The sequence below is a fragment of the Delphinus delphis genome, chromosome 1 (assembly GCF_949987515.2).
Source record: "Delphinus delphis chromosome 1, mDelDel1.2, whole genome shotgun sequence".
In the NCBI taxonomy this organism is placed as follows: Eukaryota; Metazoa; Chordata; class Mammalia; order Artiodactyla; family Delphinidae; genus Delphinus; species Delphinus delphis.
Genome location: NC_082683.1, coordinates 116,252,167 through 116,272,896, shown reverse-complemented (window position 1 = coordinate 116,272,896; position 20,730 = coordinate 116,252,167). Strand labels below are relative to the sequence as shown.

General features: G+C 40.1%; 1 protein-coding gene across 1 annotated transcript in view; it reads right to left on the bottom strand.

Annotated features, from left to right (window-relative positions):
- The window catches only part of SDHC (succinate dehydrogenase complex subunit C), a 28,099-nt gene that overhangs the window by 5,544 nt on the left and 1,825 nt on the right, over positions 1–20,730 (bottom strand). The window contains exons 2-4 of the mRNA XM_060033070.2: positions 17,123–17,179; positions 14,794–14,895; positions 4,711–4,772 (exon numbers count right to left, since the gene is read on the bottom strand). Of these exons, the coding sequence (XP_059889053.1) occupies positions 4,711–4,772; positions 14,794–14,895; positions 17,123–17,179 (221 nt within the window). The remainder of the gene's footprint in view (positions 1–4,710; positions 4,773–14,793; positions 14,896–17,122; positions 17,180–20,730) is intronic.

The window sequence follows — 20,730 nt, the reverse complement described above, 5'->3', positions numbered from 1 at the left end:
TGCCTAGTTAGGACTGTGAGAATTAAATTAAATACATATATATAAAGTTCCTAATACAGGCCTGGTAGTGATTATTATTTACATTAATAGTTGGAATATTTAATCTTTTACCTCTCAGAAAATGTCTGATCATTTGTAGCTAAAAATCTCATTCTCAGCCCTTCCTACTCCATGTCTTAGTCCCTGAATTGTCAAGAGGGGATGACCTGGAAAAACTGATTGTCACCAGAAGAGAAAATGCTTCTCAAAAATGCTTTGTTTTCCCTCAATGCATGAATACTCCTGCCCGCCTCGTGCTCCCCCCCACACAAGGCTGCAGGGAAGCAGACAGGCAGAATATATGATGAGATTAGTTTGACAACACTTTAGTTAGGACAGCAATCACGTACTGCCAACCTGAGTTTTAATCATCATTTGGACAGGTCCACCAAGTCCCTTTTAGATGTTTTCATTTTCTTTGGCAGTGACATCTGCAGACGCTTGCTGGGAAGAAGTGTCTGAAAGAACTTATGATGGCTTCTGGAAGTGGCAACAGGACTTACTGACGATCCGCACAGCTCTGTATGTAGCACTTAACTGCAGAGGAGCAGGCTGAAGTTGGTCTTGGCAGCCAAGTGGAAGCACCATTTAATTTTTCTTAGTGATTAGATGGGACAGCTTCAGTGGCTTTGTTTTCATAATTTAAATTGTTTGGCTGTTAGAGGAGTCCCTCCTCAGGCACTCAGGTTCTAGGAGGAGAGGCTATTTCCTGCCTTCCAGTACACTAGACATCAGAGGAGGATTTAGGAAATTTCATATTTAATTTCTTCTCATATACTTTTCATTTATAAAGAGGAAAGCTTTGGCCAAAATCGCTTCTGATTAACTTACTGGTACTGATATTCCTTGTTTGAAGATGTGATACAATAAGAAATATGTATTTGGTCTTTTTCCCCCAATTCCTGGCACACAGCTCCTAAAACCCTTGTAATCCCTGGAGTGAAAGGAAAGGTTTTTTGTATGCTAATGAGATAATTAGTAGCTGGGGGGGAGGGGGGGCAGGAGGCTAGACAGCTTCAAGATGGGGTCTAAGATGCCAGAAAGACCAAGGCATGATTTGAGGATTGGGACTTTTAGTCCCATACCTCCCTCCCCCAACCCCACCACACCTGGGAGTGGCTGGTGATTGAGCTAATCACCAATGGCCAATGATTTAATCAACCTTGCCTAGGTAATGAAGCCACCATAAAACCCCCTAAACTACAGGACTTGGACAGCTTCCAGGTCACTGAACACAAAGATGTACTGGGAGAGTGGTGTGCCCAGAGAGGGCATGGAAGCTCCATACATACTCCCATCTCTGCTCCCCCATACCTTGCCCTGTGTAACTCCTCCGTTTGGTTTTTTTTGCGGTACGCGGGCCTCTCACTGTTGTGGCCTCTCCCGTTGCGGAGCACAGGCTCCAGACGCGCAGGCTCAGCGGCCATGGCTCACAGGCCTAGCCGCTCCGCAGCATGTGGGATCTTCCCAGACTGGGGCCCGAACCCGTGTCCCCTGCGTCGGCAGGCGGACTCTCAACCACTGCGCCACCAGGGAAGCCCCGTTTAGTTTTTTAAATAAAGGAGTTGAGGACTTCCCTGGTGGCGCAGTGGTTAAGAATCCCCCTGCCAATGCAGGGGACACGGGTTCAAGCCCTGGTCCAGGAAGATCCCACATGCCACGGAGCAACTAAGCCCGTGCACCACAACTACTGAGCCTGCGCTCCTAGAGCCCGAGCTCCGCAACAAGAAAAGCCACTGCGATGAGAAGCACGTGCACTGCAACGAAGATCAGCCCCCGCTCGCCACAACTAGAGAAAGCCTGAGTGCAGCAACGAAGACCCAATGCAGCCAAAAAAAAAAGTTCTGAAGCAAGTTTAAAAAAAATAATAAAATAAAGAAGTTGATGCTTTATTTTAAAAACCAGTATGTCTTGGGACTTCACTGGCGGTCCAGTGGTTAGGACTCCACACTTCCAATGCAGCGGGCACAGATTCAATCCCTGGTCACGGAACTAAGGTCCCACAAGCCACATGGCAAAAAAAAAAAAAAAAAAAAAAAAGAAACAAAACAGTATGTCTAAATAAAGTGTCTTCCTGAGTTATGGTGAGCTCTTCTAGCAAATTATCAAACCTGAGGAAGGGGTCATGGGAACCCTGATTTACAGCTCGAATTTTATATACTTAATTCTCACAGTCCTAACTAGGTATTATTATAACCAGAAAAGGAAGTGATGATACAGTAGCTAGTTAGTGACAGAGCTGGAATTGAACTCAGATCTAACTCCAAAGTTTATGCTCTTTTCTCTTTCTCTAAACTGCCTCAGTCAGGAATGACGAGGGTATAACACATCACATTGGAGAATCAATAACGCCAGTCCCATCTCATGAAAAGTCCAGATGAAAAAAAGTCATTTCAGAGTTCCATTAGTTACTTTATATATCTATAAGTCCTTTGGCTTCTCTAGAAAAGAAACGACTGCCTGAGCAATAGGTTTGCCTATACAGTCAAGTGACCTTTCACTGAAGTTCTGATTCTCCAATCTAACCTGTTTTTAAAGACTATCCAAAACACTCAGGACCATTCTTCTACCCATTCAAGTTAATTGTACAATTTATTTATAGTTGTATTCCTCTAAAATATCTGTGGTTTGGCACTCATATTTTCTTTTTTGAATCTCATTCTTTTTATTGTTGTATGTTGCATCTTGATTACCCTTTCCCAGGCTCATTCACATTGCAGCTTCAGGTACCTGTCATTCTCAAGCAATTTACCTAATTTCACCTAGATTTTTATACTGTCTGTCACTATGAAAAATCACGAGTATTTTAATCCCTACAGAATCTAAGCAATGAAAGAGTGTTACTAGCCTTCTCTCTCCATCTTTTAAAGGACTGCTTGTAAAGGTCTTCCTCAATAAATTCTATATAAAGTCAAACTAGTGTCATCATGCTTTTCTAGTTCAACATGCTTTTCAGAATTTATATAGTGGCCACAAAATCTCTACAGTCTGAATAAATACCTAATCATGGATTTGTCTAGGCCAAACAAATGAGAACATGAACCTTTATGACTTCCCATGGTCAATGGGATCAAGTTCCAACTTCTCAGCACAGCAGTCAAAGTCCTTTACAGTCTGGCGCACTTTCCAGCCTTATCTTTTGCTGCTTCTCCCATAACACAACTCTTAAACAAGCAGATCTAGTTATCATTATCCAGGGCTCTGGATGCTTTCCAAACCCTGTGCCTTTGTATAAGGTAGTCTGTCCATTGGAAAGTCCTCCTCTACCTCCTTTTCATGAGTTCTCCTACTCATCCTTCTTTCAAGTTCTCCAATTCCGGAAGAGTTGTCCTCTCCTCTGGGATCTCATATCTCTATTAAAAAGTTATCACAGTGCATTATAAATATTTATTTGTCTTACTCCTTAGACTCTTTCACCCTTGAGGGTAGAGGCTATTATTATCACTAACCAATTTCTAATGCATAACAGGAGATTAATTAGAAGTTAGAAGGAACGAACATATCTGAAATGACCACTATGAGCAAAGTGATTTACATGGTTGTACTCATTTAGTAAATAAAGATTAACTAAGCACCTACTGAGTGCTAGAGGATATGAAAGGTAAATAAGATAGATGCAGTTCCTACTCTATGAAGAGTTTACAGCCTAATAAAAGAGACAGAGTTATAAAAACTAAGCAAATAATTACAAGTTATATAATAACCTAAGGAATGGTAACATAGGAATGATAACATCGTATCTTAAATAGGAATTCCTATCTTTACTTGCTTACCAACAAAACTAATCTAATTGTGAATAGCAGAGACTTAGTTTTGGATAATTTCTCCAATGTCTCAGCAGCTGCTCCCTAAATACAGGATCCCTATATTTGAGCCACTAGTTGTGCTGATGACCACTTCAGTGAAAACACACTCTACAGAAGCCTAGGAGGGGCCCCCAAAGGATATTATGAAAAACAAAAATATGTCCACGTCTCCAGCGCTAGCCAGAGAAAACTTTTAAAATACAGCTGATCCTCTTATAAAGTACCTCCCTACTGTGGAAAGATCCATCAGACTCCAGAAACCTGACTATAATCTGTACATAGTAATAAACCTTACTACCTGAAAAGGATGCACTAAGACCAGCATATGACTCACTCTGCAGCTGTATTTCATATCACATAAATAAATAAACAGACATTCTGATTTGTAACCAAGAATTTTTGAGATTGGAGAATGAGTTAATGTTTTTGCACCTGATCAATTCTAGGTGATGAAAACTGGGTGCTAAAACTGAGTTTCTGAAAGAATAAGGTTGATGGTTAATCTTGGACTGTGTCTGGTCAGTCAGCCAATCTATCTCCATTATATTTCTATATCTGTTCTCCGTAATGACAATAAACATACTATCAGGACATGCTAGGGATGATTTAAAAATTGGCTAAGAAAAGATAAGAAAAAGAATTAAAAAAAGAAAAAAATTGGCTAAGAAAAGAACCTAAGCATTGTGTGAACTCATAATTAATTGTTAAAGAAATGAACAAACAATAAGCTTAAATGACTTATCATTTTCTCTAAATCAAGTTTCTGAGGAGGCATTGCCAAGAGCCAAAGAAACAGCAAAGTTTTTCAAAGCAGTATGTGTGTGTGTCTGTGTGTTCACGTGCACATAAAAACATACATACATACCTGCACTCAAGGCAATACCAGTGCCACGGTGGCAAATGGACATCACCATGGGAAGAGACCATCTGAAAAGAAACACACAAAAGCAATTTAAAAGAAGGAATAGGACTTCCCTGGTGGCGCAGTGGTTGAGAGTCCGCCTGCCGATGCAGGGGACACGGGTTTGTGCCCCGGTCCGGGAAGATCCCACACGCCGCGGAGCGGCTGCGCCCTTGAGCCATGGCCGCTGAGCCTGCGCGTCCAGAGCCTGTGCTCCACAACAGGAGAGGCCACAACAGTGAGAGGCCCGCGTTCCGCAAAAAAAAAAAAGAGGAATAGATGACACCATAGTAGAGAGTCCGTCTTGGCAAAGAGAATATAAACCACTTCGGAAATAGGCAACCATTTATCACAAAATAAAAACAAACAGCTTTCACATTCCTGTGTTTCCACTCTCTAATTTGAAAATAAGAACAATGATTTATTTAAAGAGATGCATTACTCCCTTTTCCAGACTGCATCACTAACAGAGCTGAGAGGAGGAATCAATTAAAACTCAAACTCCTCCTTTCATAAGAAGAAGGAACATGGGTCAAAAACATCAATAAAAGTTGCATACAGTTAGAAAATAAACACTAGATTACAACCACCTGCGTCCTTCCATTTCTCCAGTCATAAGACAGAAGTAGAAGAAAACCTGAGTTTTATTTATCCGCTGTTTCATATAACACAGTCATCCGTGATCTTTCTTATTATATACCCCAAAATATCCAAATTGAGCATATCAGTCATTCCCTAATAAATTACCTATCCCAAATTTAAAATCCCATTTTGCTGGATTTAGTATATGTTCTTAATCCACAGTAGTTTTAAAATACTTTGTCATCAAACCACTTTTTAAAGCATGTTCTGGGACTTCCCTGGTGGCGCAGTGGTTAAGAATCCTCCTGCAATGCAGGGGACACGGGTTCAATCCCTGGTCCAGGAAGATTCCCACATACCGCAGAGCAACTAAGCCCATGGGCCACAGCTACTGAGCCTGCGCTCTAGAGCCTGCGAGCCACAGCTACTGAACCTGTGCACCCAAAGCCCGTGCTCCACAACAAGAGAAGCCACCACAATGAGAAGCCCGCGCACCACAACGAAAAGTAGTTCCCACTCGCCGCAGCTACAGAAAGCCCGCGTGCAGCAAAGAGGACCCAACACAGTCAAAAATAAATAAATTAATTAATTAATATAAATAAATAAATCATGTTCTGATTTGTCTGTCTGCCAAAGCATTTCCATTGAAGGACAACCAACACTGCTACATTCTGGACCTAGTGCTCATGCTCAAGAGGGAACTGGTTAGTGAAATGGAAAGAACAGGCATCTTTGAATAAAGTTAACATTCATCCTGGAAAGTCAGCTTAGATAGAGAATGCTGAGCATAATCAGACCACGTACTCCATACTCTAAGGGAAGCAACTCAAGTAGGTTGAAAGGACCGCAAAAGGAAATTCTATGTATTAAAAATGGTCACAGTAAGAAAGGAGTAATGTCTAAAGAAACCAAAAAAACTGGCTAGACACCACTCTCATTAACTCAGACTAACAAGATAAATATAAAAGGCAGAAGAAGAGCCTCATAACAAAGGACAAGCGGAGAACAATGGCATAATTTGATTAGAAGAATCAGGAGACTAAAACCCAGAATGAGCTGAGGCTTGCAAAAATGTCAAGGACAACAAGGGGCTTTTAAAATTGTATTCAGGGAAAGACAGCCTCCTAACTGGGGTTGACAATTTTATGTTAATGGATGACAGAGTGCAAAGCAGATTGCTCAACTATTTTATTTGTCAAAGAGAATGATTATCAGACTCAAAAAGACAGAACAAATATTGATTTGAAAGAAAAAAAAAAAAGTCGGGAAATTATAAGACATTGCTTAGCATTCCAAGTGCACTTAGGGCTCCTGGCAAGATCAATTAAATCCCAAGAGCTAACACATGGAATATATGCACTGTTCTAGTAATCTTTTAGACATATTGAAATGGAAAATGGGAGTGATAAAGTCAAATGTTACCCTAATTAAAAAAAAATGGTTAGGCTTCCCTGGTGGCGCAGTGGTTAGGAATCCGCCTGCCAGTGCAGGGGACACGGGTTCGAGCCCTGGTCCGGGAAGATCCCACATGCCGTGGAGCAACTAAGCCCGTGTGCCACAACTACTGAAGCCCGTGCGCCTAGAGCCCGTGCTCCGCAACAAGAGAAGCCACCACAATGAGCAGCCTGCGCACCACAAAGAAGAGTAGCCCCCACTCGCTGCAACTAGAGAAAGCCAGCACGCAACAATGAAGATCCAATGCAGCCAAAAATAAATTAATTAATTTAAAAAAATTTTTTTAATTAAAAAAAATGGTTAAAACCATAGCCTGGTTAGCCTAGTACTGAGTAGGTAAGGGAGATTTTATTTTCCAAACAACCATGATATTATTTCCAGTCTCACATGATCTTCCAGAATCTTGTCACTCCTTATCAGGCACTATTTATATTTAGCGCCTTGACTCTGGGCAGGACTTCATGACTGACTGCCTCAAGGTATAGAATGCAGCAGAACTGACACTGCACGAGTTCCAAATCACTTGCCCTCCTTCTATCCCTCCATCCCTTCGTCCATCCCTCTCTTATGCAATACGGAAGCCCAAAATAGCCTCAGCAGAGAGATCATGTAACAAGACCCATGCAGAGAGAAAAACGAAGTCCCCTCTAAGAGCCAGAATCAACCCAAAACATGTGAGTAAACGGATCTTCAAATTATTTCAGTTCCAGCCTTGTGTTCTCTAGTTGAGGCCTCAGATATCATGGAGCAGAGACAGATCATCCCCACTATTTCCTTTCAAACATTAGATAAGAGTCAAGCACAGAAAATCAAGATTGTTTAAATTCACTTACAGAAAAGATGATCACTAGGAGCCAGTATGATTTCCCTTTGGAAAATTTTTTTTCAGGAAATACTGAGATCCTTTTGAACACAGATTATATGTTATTCATCTTTGTATTTCCAACTCCTAAAAAAGTACCAAGCACACTGTGAGCAATTAACAAATATCTACTGATTTAAAGTGTGTTGAATTTTTTTCTTTTTGACTGTTAGTAGAATGTTAATCAAGGAAAAGCTGAGACATAAGATATATGATTTTCAGCAAGTGACCTAACATCACGCTGCAAACAATACCACCAAAAAAGTAAAAAGCAAAGAAGATATATAAATGGCCAGTAAGTATATGAAAAGATGCTCAGCATCACTAATCATTAGAGAAATGCAAATCAAAACCGTAATGAAATACCTCTTCACATCCATTAGGATGGCTATTAAAACAACAACAACAAAAACAGCAAATCACAAATGTTGGCAAGGATGTGGAGAAACTGGAACCCTTGTGCACTGCTGGTGGAAATGTAAACAGTGCAGCCCTTGTGGAAAACAGTACGTTGCTTCCTCAAAAAATTAAATATAGGGACTTCCCTGGTGGTGCAGTGGTTAAAAATCTGCCTGCCAACACAGGCGACACAGGTTTGAGCCCTGGTCTGGGAAGATCCCACGTGCTGCGGAGCAACTAAGCCCACGCGCCACATCTACTGAGCCTGTGCTCTAGAGCCCACAAGCCACAACTACTGAGCCCACGCACCTAGAGCCCATGCTCTGCAACAAGAGAAGCCACCACAATGAGAAGCTATGCACCGCAACGAAGAGTAGCCCCCGCTCGCCTCAACTAGAGAAAGCCCGCGCACAGCAAAGAAGACCCAACACAGCCAAAAATAAAGAAATAAAATAAATTTATATTAAAAAAATTAAATATAGAATTACCATATGACCTGGCAATTCCACTTCGAGGATATACCCAAAAGAATTGAAATCAGAGATTCAAAGAGATATTCGTACACCCACGTTCATAGCAGCATTATTCACAAGAGCCAAAAGATAGAAACAACACAAAAATCCATGGACGAATTAATGGATAAGCAAAATGTGGTACATATGTAAAATGGGATATTATTCAGCTTTAAAAAGGAATTAAGGGCTTCCCTGGTGGCGCAGTGCTTGAGAGTCCGCCTGCCGATGCAGGGGACACGGGTTCGTGCCCCGGTCCGGGAAGATCCCACATGCCGCGGAGCGCCTGGGCCCGTGAGCCATGGCCACTGAGCCTGCGCGTCCGGAGCCTGTGCTCCGCAACGGGAGAGGCCACAACAGTGAGAGGCTCGCGTACTGCAAAAAACAAAAAAAAAAACAAAAAAAAAAACAAAACAAAAAAAAAAACAAAACAAAAAAAAAGGAATTAAATTCTGACACATTCTTCAACATGGATGAACCTTGAAGACGTTATGCCAGATGAAATAAGCCAGATACAAAAGGACAAACATTATATGATTCTACCTTATGAGGTACCTAGAGTAGTCAAATTTATAGAGACAGAAACTTGAATGGTGGCTGCCAGGTGCCGGGGGCAGAGGGGAATGGTGATTATTGTATAGTTTCAGTTTGGGAAGATGAGAGGATTCTGGAGATGAACAGTGGTGATGGTTGTACAACAATGTGAATGTACTTAATGCCACTGAACTATACACTTAAAAATGGCTAAACTGGCAAATTTTATGTTATATACATTTTACCACAATTTAAAAAAAGTAAAAAGACAACCCAACTTAAAAATGAGCATATGGGCCTCCCTGGTGGCGCAGTGGTTGGGAGTCCGCCTGCCGATGCAGGGGATACGGGTTCGTGCCCCGGTCTGGGAGGATCCCACGTGCCACGGAGCGGCTGGGCCATGGCCGCTGAGCCATGGCCGCTGGGCCTGCGCGTCCGGAGCCTGTGCTCCATGGCGGGAGAGGCCACAGCAGTGAGAGGCCTGCGTACCGCAAAAAAAAAAAAAAAAAAAGAGCATAGGACTTGAATATACATTTCTCCAAAGAAGATATACAAATGGCCAATAAACACATTAAAAAGATACTCAACGTCAATAAAGCCTGTCAAAAAAAAAAATGGACTTAGATCTATTTTATATGGTTCAAGGTAGAACTAGAACCACTGTACAGAAGATATAAGTTGTAGTAAGTTCAATAAAATGAGGGTCTTTCTGATAATAAGAGAAATTCCCAAATTGGAAAAGGGTGATAGTTCCTTTTCTCTGGAGGTGTGCAAGCATAGGTAGACATCCATTTATAAAAATACTGCAGAGGAAATTCACTCATTAGGTACAACAGTGGCTTTTAAACATTTTTATTTTTATTTTTTTATTATTATTATTTTTTTGAGCAGCACTCTTTCTTCAAATGCAAAATCCTTAAAGTCACGTTGCTTTGGTTATCCAGGACTAAGGGCCTACAGTGCAATCTGCATGTCGGCCAGCCCCACACGACTATCCGCAGAAGCTTAATGGAATATCCAAAGCCCCAAGTAGCAGTCTTAAAACCAATGAGGTTGAAGAATAAATTAAAATTTAAGAACGTTTCTAACTCTAAGTTTTTAAACTATTTTCTAACGTCCTTTAGAATGACTTGTTTTCCCAATAATGTAATCCCTATATACACTTTTGCTTTGATAAACTGACTTAATTTATTAAGAGATAAAGAGTACTTCAGGGACTTCCCTGGTGGCACAGTGGTTAAGAATCCGCCTGCCAATGCAGGGGACATGGGTTCGAGCCCTGGTCCCGGAAGATCCCACATGCCGCAGCGCAACTAAGCCCGTGTGCCACAACTACTGAGCCTGCGCTTTAGAGCCCATGAGCCACAACTACTGAAGCCCGCATGCCTAGAGCCCGTGCTCCACAATGAAGAGTAGCCCCTGCTCACCACAACTAGAGAAAGCCTGTGTGCAGCAACGAAGCCCCAACGCAGCCAAAAATAGATAATAAATAATTTATTTTTTAAAAAATTTTTAAAAAAGAGTATTTCAGAAAGGGCTAACTTAACCATATACTTCCGTGCTACCTCCAAAAATCTATGAAAGTTAGCAACAGAAAATATATGATTCCAGATATCTCAGAAATCTTTCCCAGACATTTCACCTTGGAAACAGCTCTATGTTTCCTGTCTAGAGTTTCATAACCAAAGAGCAAACAAGGTAGTTTAAGTCTCATCTCATCAGCTTATTACTGTTTGTTATATGAGCTGTGAAAAAAGGCCAGGGCTTTAAATATAGACTCAAAATAATTTGAGAAGTTCTTCATCATTATAATCCTCCCCCACATCCTTCAGCTCTTAAAAATAAGTTTTACCATAAAGTAGCAAGGATTGAGATCACTTATTAATCTTCTGTTTTAGTAGAATGTCCAATTTCTACTGTTCAATCAGAATTATTTCTGGAATCTGGCTTGGAAAAAATCTGAAGGGTTGTGGTATTTGTGGAGGTGGTTAAAATATGATCAGCCTCCCTGGCAGGAACCCAAGTAAAGACGGTAGCTCAGCTCAAGATGATTTGCTGAGTTAGCTAGAAAGGAGCAGATCTATAGGGGTTTTTGGGGAAGACACCAGCATAACAGCCATCAATGCTACTTCTGAAGACAACAAATTAACAGAAATAGATGTACGTATGCATATGTATATACTCACATATACACATGTACATGTGTGTATTCATACATATGTCTCATAGATCTATCTACTGAAACAGCCTAGAAGCAATGATATCCTGGTAGCAGTGAGCACATCTAGCACCCAGATCCTGATTTCACAGGAGCCATCTTGAAAGAACTCCCACTAGCTAAGTCTGGGACAATCTGAACAACAAAATAAATCAGAGTAACAGTGTAACTCTTTGGGCAAAATAGGAATTGTGCAATAATAGGAAAAAAATATATATATACATATTTTTTAAATTAATTAATTAATTTTTGGTTTTGTTGGGTCCTCGGTGCTGCTCACGGGCTTTCTCCAGTTGCGGCAAGTGGGGGCTACTCTTCATTGTGGTGCGCGGGCTTCTCATTGTGGTGGCTTCTCTTGTTGCGGAGCACGGGCTCTAGGAGCGTGGGCTTCAGTAGCTGTGGCTCATGGGCTCTAGAGCGCAGGCTCAGTAGTCGTGGTTAATGGGCTTAGTTGCTCCGCGGCACGTGGGATCTTGCCGGACCAGGGCTCGAACCTGTATCCCCTGCATTGGCAGGCACCACCAGGGAAGCCCATATATACATAAATATATATATATATATATATATATATATATATAAAAATATCTGTTCCTAGTTTCTGACACAGTGCTCCTAAAACCCTTATTAATCTCCTGAGTGATAGGGGTGCTAGGAGTATCTTTTTATTTGGTCTTTGACTCTGGTTCCTGACACACAGTTCCTAAATCCCTTGGAATTTCCTGGGTGGTAAGAGCGATCTTTGTTCTAATGAGGTGACTCTGGATGGGGGTTGGTCCCCAGAAAGACCAAACCATGACCAGAAGCTTGGAACTTTCAGCCCCACCCCCACCTCCTTCCGGGAAGGGAAGGGCTAGAGATTAAGTTAATAATTGATCATGCCTACGTGTTGAAGCCTCCATAAAAATCCCCAAAGTACAGGGTTTGGGAAGTTTTCAGGCTGGTAAATACATCCATGACGGGAAGGGAGTGCACCACCAACTCCATGGGGACAGAAGCTCCTGTGCTCAGGATCCTTCCAGACATAGAACTAACTAAAAGGGCACCTGGCTATCCATCTGTATCATTTGTAATATCCTTTATAATAAGCTAGTAAATTTAAGAAAATGTTTCTGAGTTCTTTGAGCCATTCTAACAAATTATTGAATCCACAGAGGGTGTTATGAAAACTCTTGATTTATAGTTGATTAGTCAGAAGTACAGGTGACAACCTGGGACTTGCGATTGGCATCCAAAGTGGCAGGCAGTCTTGTGGGACTGAGCGCCTAACCTGGGGGGGTCTGTGCTAACTCCAAGTAGTAAGTGTCATAACTGAATTGTTGGACACCCAGTTGGTGCTGGAGAGTTGAAAAATTGGTTGATGTGGGAAAACCCGTACACATTTGGTATCAGAAGTATCGAGAGTAGAGAGGAAACATTAGTGTCTTTCCTTTAGTTGGTGTCGTAAGAGTAGAGGAGAAGAGTTTTTCCTGTTAGAAATACTGGAGAAAGAAAGAAAGAGAGAGAAAGGGGGAGAGAGAGAGAGAGAGAGAGAGAGAGAAAGCAAGCTTTACCTTATAGTAATAAACAAGGTATGATGGAATTAGAAAAATCACAATTTGCCAACCATCACAGTAATAACTGATTCAGGCAACTACCATCGAAAGATGCTAATGGATAAACTTCTGATGAGAAGTAGAATATTATACTCTCCAGTACCTCTCCACAAAATAAGAATTAATAAATACAACATCATTTTTCATTAACTTTACAGTGGAGAAACCTAGCAGACACACCTTAACCAGTGATAAAAAGTTACATCACCAACCAGGGACTTCCCTGGTGGTCAAGTGGTAAAGAATCCACCTTACAATGCAGGGGACGTGGGTTCGATCCCTGGTCAGAGAACTAAGATCCCACATGCTGTGGGGCGACTAAGCCCCCACACCACAACTACTGAGCTCGAGTGCCTCAACTAGAGCCTGTGTGCCACAAACTAAAGAGCCCATGTGCTTTGGAAGCCATGCATCACAACTGCAGAGCCCATGCACCCTGGAGTCTGTGCGCCACAACTAGAGAAGAGAAAACTCGCACGCCACAACTAGAGAGCAGCCCGTGCACCACAACGAAGATCCCATGTGCTGCAACTAAAACCCGATGCAGCCAAAGATAAATAAATTAAATAAATAAATAATAAATAAATCTTTAAAAAAAAAGTTACATCACCACCAATGGGATAAATCATCATCCTGTGTCACCCTCGGATAGGATGCACTAAGAAGAACATGGCATCACTTCAGAGGTATTCCTGCCAAAACCGCATAAACACAAGAAAACATCAGATATACCCCAAACTGGGAAACATCCTAAAAATGTCAAGATCATAAAAGATACAGAAAGGCTAAAAAACTGTTCCATACTGAAGGAGATTAAAGAGACAACTAAATGTAATACATGATCCTGAGTTGGCTCTTGGACCTATAAAGGACATTACTGGGACAACTGGCAAAATCTGAATGGGATCTGAGGATTAGTTGGTAACACTGGATCAATGTTAATTTTGACTGTGATGGTTGTAGTATGGAGAGTTTCCTTGAATTTAGGAAATATACACTCAAGTATTAAGCGATTGTGGTAGGCAGAAAGATGTCCACATTCTAATCCCTGAAACCTGTGAGTATTTACCTTAAATGGCGAAGGGGAATTAAGGTTGCATGTGAAGTTAAGGTTGCTATAAGCTCACTTTAAGATAAGGAGACTATCTTGGATTAGCTGGATGGGCCCAATATAATCCTTTTAAAGTCCTTAAAAGTGGAAGGGTCTGGCAGAAGGAGGCAGTTAGAGGAGAAATGTGACAATGAAGCAGGTTCAAAGTGACAGGATGGGAGAACTTGACCCACCATTGCTGGTTTTGAAGATGGAGGAAGACCACAAACCAAAGAATTCGGAACAGCCTTCAGAAGCTGGAAAAGGCAAGGAAACAGATTCTCCCCTAGAGTCTCCAGAAACGAATGCAGCCCTGCTAACACCTTAATTTTAGCCCTGTAAGACATGAGCCAGAGTTTGACCTACAGGACTGTAAGATAATAAATGTGCTGTTTTAAGCTACCAAGTTTGTAGTTAACTTGTGACAGCAGCAATAGAAAACTAATACAGGAATAATGGGGTATCATCATCACTGCACTTGTTCTTAAATCATTCAGACATGTTATAACACACTGGGAATCTGCAAAAGGTATAGAGGAACACAGTGCACTACTTCTGCAACATTTATGGAAATTTGAAATTGTTTCAAAATAAATTTTTTTAATTAATAGGAATTACATTTTGACTTACCAGAATTTTCCAAATAGTAGTTTTGCAGGCTAGATTACCCTTCTAAGGCCAGAAGAGAGAATTTAGTCATCTTGTTATAAAAAAGGCCTAAGGGAAATAATCAGGGAGGCTATGGGCCAACCTCCAGAACTTTTATCCACTACTACTAAATTCCCTGGTTCCAGAGCCCTTACCTGTAGATAGTGACATGGGGAGACAAAGGACGGTTTGAACCAGTGTTCTTATTCCAGAACCTCTCCATCTCTTCTTTGGCTGTGGTTCCCAAAGGAACAGCACTAAAATAAAACCAAAAGGTTTTAAAATGATTAAAAGTAAACTTGGTTTAAATTTTCACATAACAAAAAGTTAACATATAAAAAGGTAAGCTGGGCTAGATAAACCTATGTATTAGGAAAACATGTTTGTCCACTCACCTTATCTTTCTGCCAAGGTTGACTCATTTATTAATAACCTCAATCACCCAATGAGGTCATATCAGAGGATAACTCTTCTTTCCAATCCCCCAACACACAGGTCCAGTAACGGAGGCTAAACTTCTTTCTTGTTGGGCGGCAGGGCAAATATAATATTTCAAAACCATTTACATAAATGGATTACCCTTTTCCCAGGCCATGAGTGATATCTCATACATTACCACCTGCTCTCATCTGGCTCTTCAAGAATCCTTTTTAGGTTCTCAAAAATCAAGAACTGGATTCAGCTCAGTACCTCTGAATAGCTTCTTGGTTTTCCTTGTCACTGGGCTAGGCTGAAGCCAACTGTTTTATTCTTTTTCTTTTCTTTTTACTTTTTTTTTTTTTTTGGCCGCACTGTGGGGCATATGGGATCTTAGTTCCCCCATCAGGATCAAACCTGTGCCCCCTGCAGTGGAAGTGCAGAGTCTTAACCACTGGACCGCCAGGGAAGTCCCTGAAGCCAATTGTTAAACAGCTGTGTTCAACAATTTAACTTTCTAGGTGCCTATATTAAACATGATCTATCCCCCTCAAGAAAATATTTCCCCATAGATTACTTATTAATTGCAGAAGTTAAAAACAGTAACTCCACACTGGGAAAAAACTTAGCAGACATTTCTGTATTCAAGTGATCAAAGTTAAAATCACTAATGGGACAAATGACATCGATCATGCCCCTGATGTGATGTACTGAGGATACAACATCATTTATGTATTACACTTGCCAAAAATGGATAACCTGAATCTAGTCATTAGAAAACAATCAGACAAACCTAACTTAAGAGACACTCTACAAAATAACTGACCTGTATTCTTCAAAAATGTCAATGTCATAAAAGACACAGGAAGGCTAAGAAATAGTTCCAGGTTAAAGGATACTACAGAAATATGACAACTAAATATAATATGTGAGCCTAATTAGATCCTGGATGGGGGACAGGTGGACTGTATTTCTATAAAGTACATTATTTGGGACAAATGGAAAATCTGAAAAACAACTGTATATCAGATAAGATTACATCAATGTTAAATTTGCCAAATTTGATAATTGCATTTGTATAATTTTACTGTGCTTTATAACATAATGCTCTTGTTCTTAGAAGAAGTTGTGTTTTTTTTTGGCCACATCACACGGCATGTAGGATCTTAGCTCCCTAACCAGGAATAGAACTGGTAGCCCCTGCAGTAGAAGCTCGGAGTCCCAACCACTGGATCGCCAGGGAATTCCCTTAGGAGAAGTTTTTAGAAGTAAAAGGTCATGATGTCTGCAACTTAATCTCAAAGAATTCAGAGAAAATAATCACAATAATTAAATTGTGCTGAATCACACTAAATTGTCAATACTAGGCCAGTTTTGACCCACAAAAATGGCAATTTCATATAGCACAACCTAAAATATATAGAGTGATAGGTAAACACAGCAAAATGTTAACAACTGATGAATGTAGGTGAAAGGTATACAGAACCTCCTTGTACTATTCTTGCAACTTTTCTGAAAGTACAAATTATCAAAATATTTCTACTATCTCTCTTTTTTTTTTTCCCCGGCAGTACCACACAGCTTGCGGGACCTCAGTTCCCCGACCAGGGATTGAGCCCGGGCCGCGGCAGTGAAAGCACTGAATCCTAACCATTGGACCACTAGGGAACTCCCTGGAAGTACAAAATATTTCTAAAATTAAACGTTAAAAAAAAAAAGAACCACAAAGAGACAATTGTTGAAGTCAGTAGACTAGAAATGAATATAGCAGAAAGAAAGAGAGATAAAGACTAAGGCCTGGGAGCTGCCCAAAATGCAAATCAATAAAGTTATATATAGCAGAAAAGCTTAAAGTGAGGAAAATTGAGAAAAAAAACAAAGATATATTCTTATTCTTCCTTCTTCTACTACCAGCTGAGAAAAATAAGGACCACAATCACTAAATTTTCAGCCAACCATCTACAATTACCTGCTTTCGTACATATCCCCAAAATATCAGTCAACCTACTGCTTTTCCCTGATGAAAAAAAGGTTAAATAATAATAATCTCCATATTTGGAAACTTACTTTCTGATACAGAGCAGAGGACTAAGGTGGGCACGGAGGCAGTGATGGCCAGCACGTCTGAAAGATAAGAGAACCAACAGTCAATACACATTTAGAGATGTACTTCAGTATATCAACTTCTCTATTTTTGTACTGTATTAGACTCTGGGTGGAGGGGAAAATTAGGAATAAGATAAAAACAATGACAGTATCAGGATCTTTGAGATATTTTCTAGTTGGAAAGCTGCAACTTTAAATATCTTGAGAATAATCACAAATATTACTCACAAATGCAAAATAAGGTTTTAGCTGAACACAAATAATACAAGGTAAAAGAATAACCAGAGCTGGTAATGTTCAACAAAGAAACACAGAAAGCAAATTTTTTCAAGCTAGATCTTAAAGGAGGTGATGTTTAAAAGACAGGGGTTTAACGAAAAGAGAGGGGGACTTCCTTGGCAGTCCAGTGGTTAGCACTCCTCACTTGCACTGCAGGGGGCAAGCGTTCAATCCCTGGTCAGGGAACTAAGATCCTGCATGCCATGAGGCATGGCCAAAAATAAAATAAAAAATAAAATAAAATAAAATTTTAAAAGGGGGGTGGGTACAGAATAAGCCAGTGGCAACACCGAGTACTATACAACTTAGCCAAAGCAGACACCTGATGCAAATGGATGAATTTAAAAGGTTTAAAGAACAAGGGGTTTGAGGAGGCAGGGTCCTCAGTATTAAGCTGTCATTCTAGGAACTACCAACAAGTTCCAGACAACCTGGATGAACTTTAAGTGAAAAAGGCTGTCATATAATAGTGCAAAAAATATGAGAATGTAGATTTCTTTACTACCCACATGAAAAGGTACTTGAAGTAGGTAACACAAGTTTTCTACTAAAAAGTTGCTATTTTTGAAACGTATATATCAATACCGGAACTGCTTTTCAAGTCTGAGACTAAAATGTACCCAGGCATTCTATCTAAAGAGAATTTAACTGATCCAGCATTTACATGGTATTATGAAAAACACATGATCGCTACACCCCTTTAACTCATGTTATATCGAATCTTTCCAAAGGTATTTGAGAAAGTTATCAGAGTGAAGCTCTGGGACCAAATACATTGAGATTCTACAAAAGTTTATTGTATATACACTATGTGCAAGACACTGTGGGGATACAAGATCACATTAAGATCCAATGATCTTCTAAAAAAGCTCATGATGTCCCTCATACCATTGATATTAGATGCATAAATATTTCAAGAACCTTACACTCTACACTAGAACACTAGAAGGGCCCACTATTTGAAGGAAAAATAATCCAACCAACACTTCCTTCAGCTCTTCCCTCTTTCCAGCTTTGGAGGCAAGAGATGAATACAGACATTGTGTACCCAAGGCTCCCAGAAAGAAAGAAGTGGGAACAAATCTCTTTAAATCAATTGTGACTCTGAAGTTGCAGGGCATGCATTCCTCACACCAGGCTACGTCCAGTCACTCAGCTACCCAGCAAGTTTGCAGATGTGGGTTGGAATCTACAGCACTCTCTGTCTAGTGCTATTGTCTCCCAGACAAATACCAATGTAAACTTTCCACAAGGCCCTAACAGAAACTAGTTGCACAACTGCATAACCTTATTTGAAATATGACAAGAGTAGATATCTAATCTATCCTTGCCTTTCATGTGAAACCAGGAACCCTGAAAAGATTTCTTTTTCCACCCAGGAAGAGTTATATGTTATATGTTATAGCTAGAAAGTAACAGTACTTTATTTTATTTTTAATTAACAAGCCAGAACTGATTTCTAGTTAGGGCCTGTCCCTTTCTAAATGCATTATACATGTCTCCCCCAAAATGTAATCATGGCTTAAATTGTTTTTGAAACTCTTCTCTGTACTGAGGCAACAACAGTAATGTAACAAGAACACTGGACAAAGTAAAACAGCCAGACTGGAGGTCTAGATCTGCATAAGTTGTGTAACTTAGTGAGTCACTGAGCTTCAGCTTTTTCATTTATAAAATAGGATTGATAATACCTACATTATTGGTTGTTGGGAGGACTGCAAGAGAAAATGTATAGGAAAGCACTCTCTAAACTGCAATATACCCCATACATGTAATTTAGTAATATTTCACTGGTCTCCCAAAGGTCTTTAGAATTCATATCACATTCTTTTTAAAACTCTGCAGTGTAAAAATATTCATCTGCTGAAAATGGATTTGACTTTTGGAAAAAAACAAAAGTTATTCAAAGCCAAGTCTATGTGATCAAATTGAATAAGATCCACTTTTGGTCCAAAACAAGATGTGACTATAATATAATGAATTTCTCTTGTATGCCCTCTAAACTTGATCTGATGGCATGTCAAAATTTAGTTTCATAAATGAGGTAACAGGAACATTAAAGTATTTACATAACCTTGAAGGACACAATGAAGAGCAATCATTTATATATAGCATTTCTGATTAATTGTATGAGCACCCAACTAACTCCAAAGATACAATGTTAAGTCATTCTTGATTTCTTTTCTCTTACATCCCCCCATATATATGCAAGGCATCACCCAATCTTACCAATACTATCTAGAAAACTTCAGTCCATTGTTTTAGTCTGTATTCTCTTCATTTCTCACTAGGACTGTAACAGGAGCTCCTGAATTGATCTCCTAGCACCAATCTCTTCCCTATCATTCAATATTAGCAGCGTTAAATTACTGAAAAATAAAGCTGACTTCATCAATCATCTGCCTGCAAGTCTTTAACAGTTCCCCACTACTTATAAGGTTCACACTGCAGTCAGACAAGGCCCTTCTCAACATGACCTGATCCAATTCTCCAGAGCTATTCTCCCACAAGCTCCCTTCAGCCCTCTATACTTCCACCACACTGAATGTTACATTGCCCCCAGACAGAGCATAGTTTCTTTTGACCACATGCCTTTGCTCAGGCTATTCTCTGCGTGGACCTCCCTAGCAGCCTGATAAACTCATCCTTCAAGATCCAACAACTCCCAAATGGCAACTTCACCACTCCTTTAGCCCTACCTGCTGCACCTGTCATGCTCCCACATCACTTGTTCATATCTCTAAATCAACATTATGTTGCTTATTAATTAATCCATTTATCTCCTTTGCTAAATTTTGAGCTCCTCAAGAATAGAACTGGAATACTTTGCATCTATAGCACCTATAACAATATGACAGAAGAGGCTCAAAAAAATGATTTGTGAATTAGTATGCTTATTTTAAAAGGCAGTCTTAAGAATTTAGACTTTAAATAAATTAAACCTTGTTTTAGGAGGTGCTCCACATGTAGCATTTAATATGATGAGCAACATTCGGAGGGTTAATGACTTGGTGGCTTTGTGCTTAAACTGCATGAACATTACTAGATAGAAGCCTAGCTGTTCTTAGCTTAGTTCTCTATCTCAGTCTTGGCTTTGGCAAGTCATTCCCTGACTGACTGCCAATGGAGTCTGTGCTACTTAGCTGGTTATTCCTCCCTAGCTAGCCCATGAACTTTAGGGAGTCTACAAAATATAGAGCACTATTCAAAAGCCATGACATACAATACTGTGATAACTAATAATTTTTAGTTAACCAAGCATTAAAAATGTTTAGCCAATATTTCTCTTA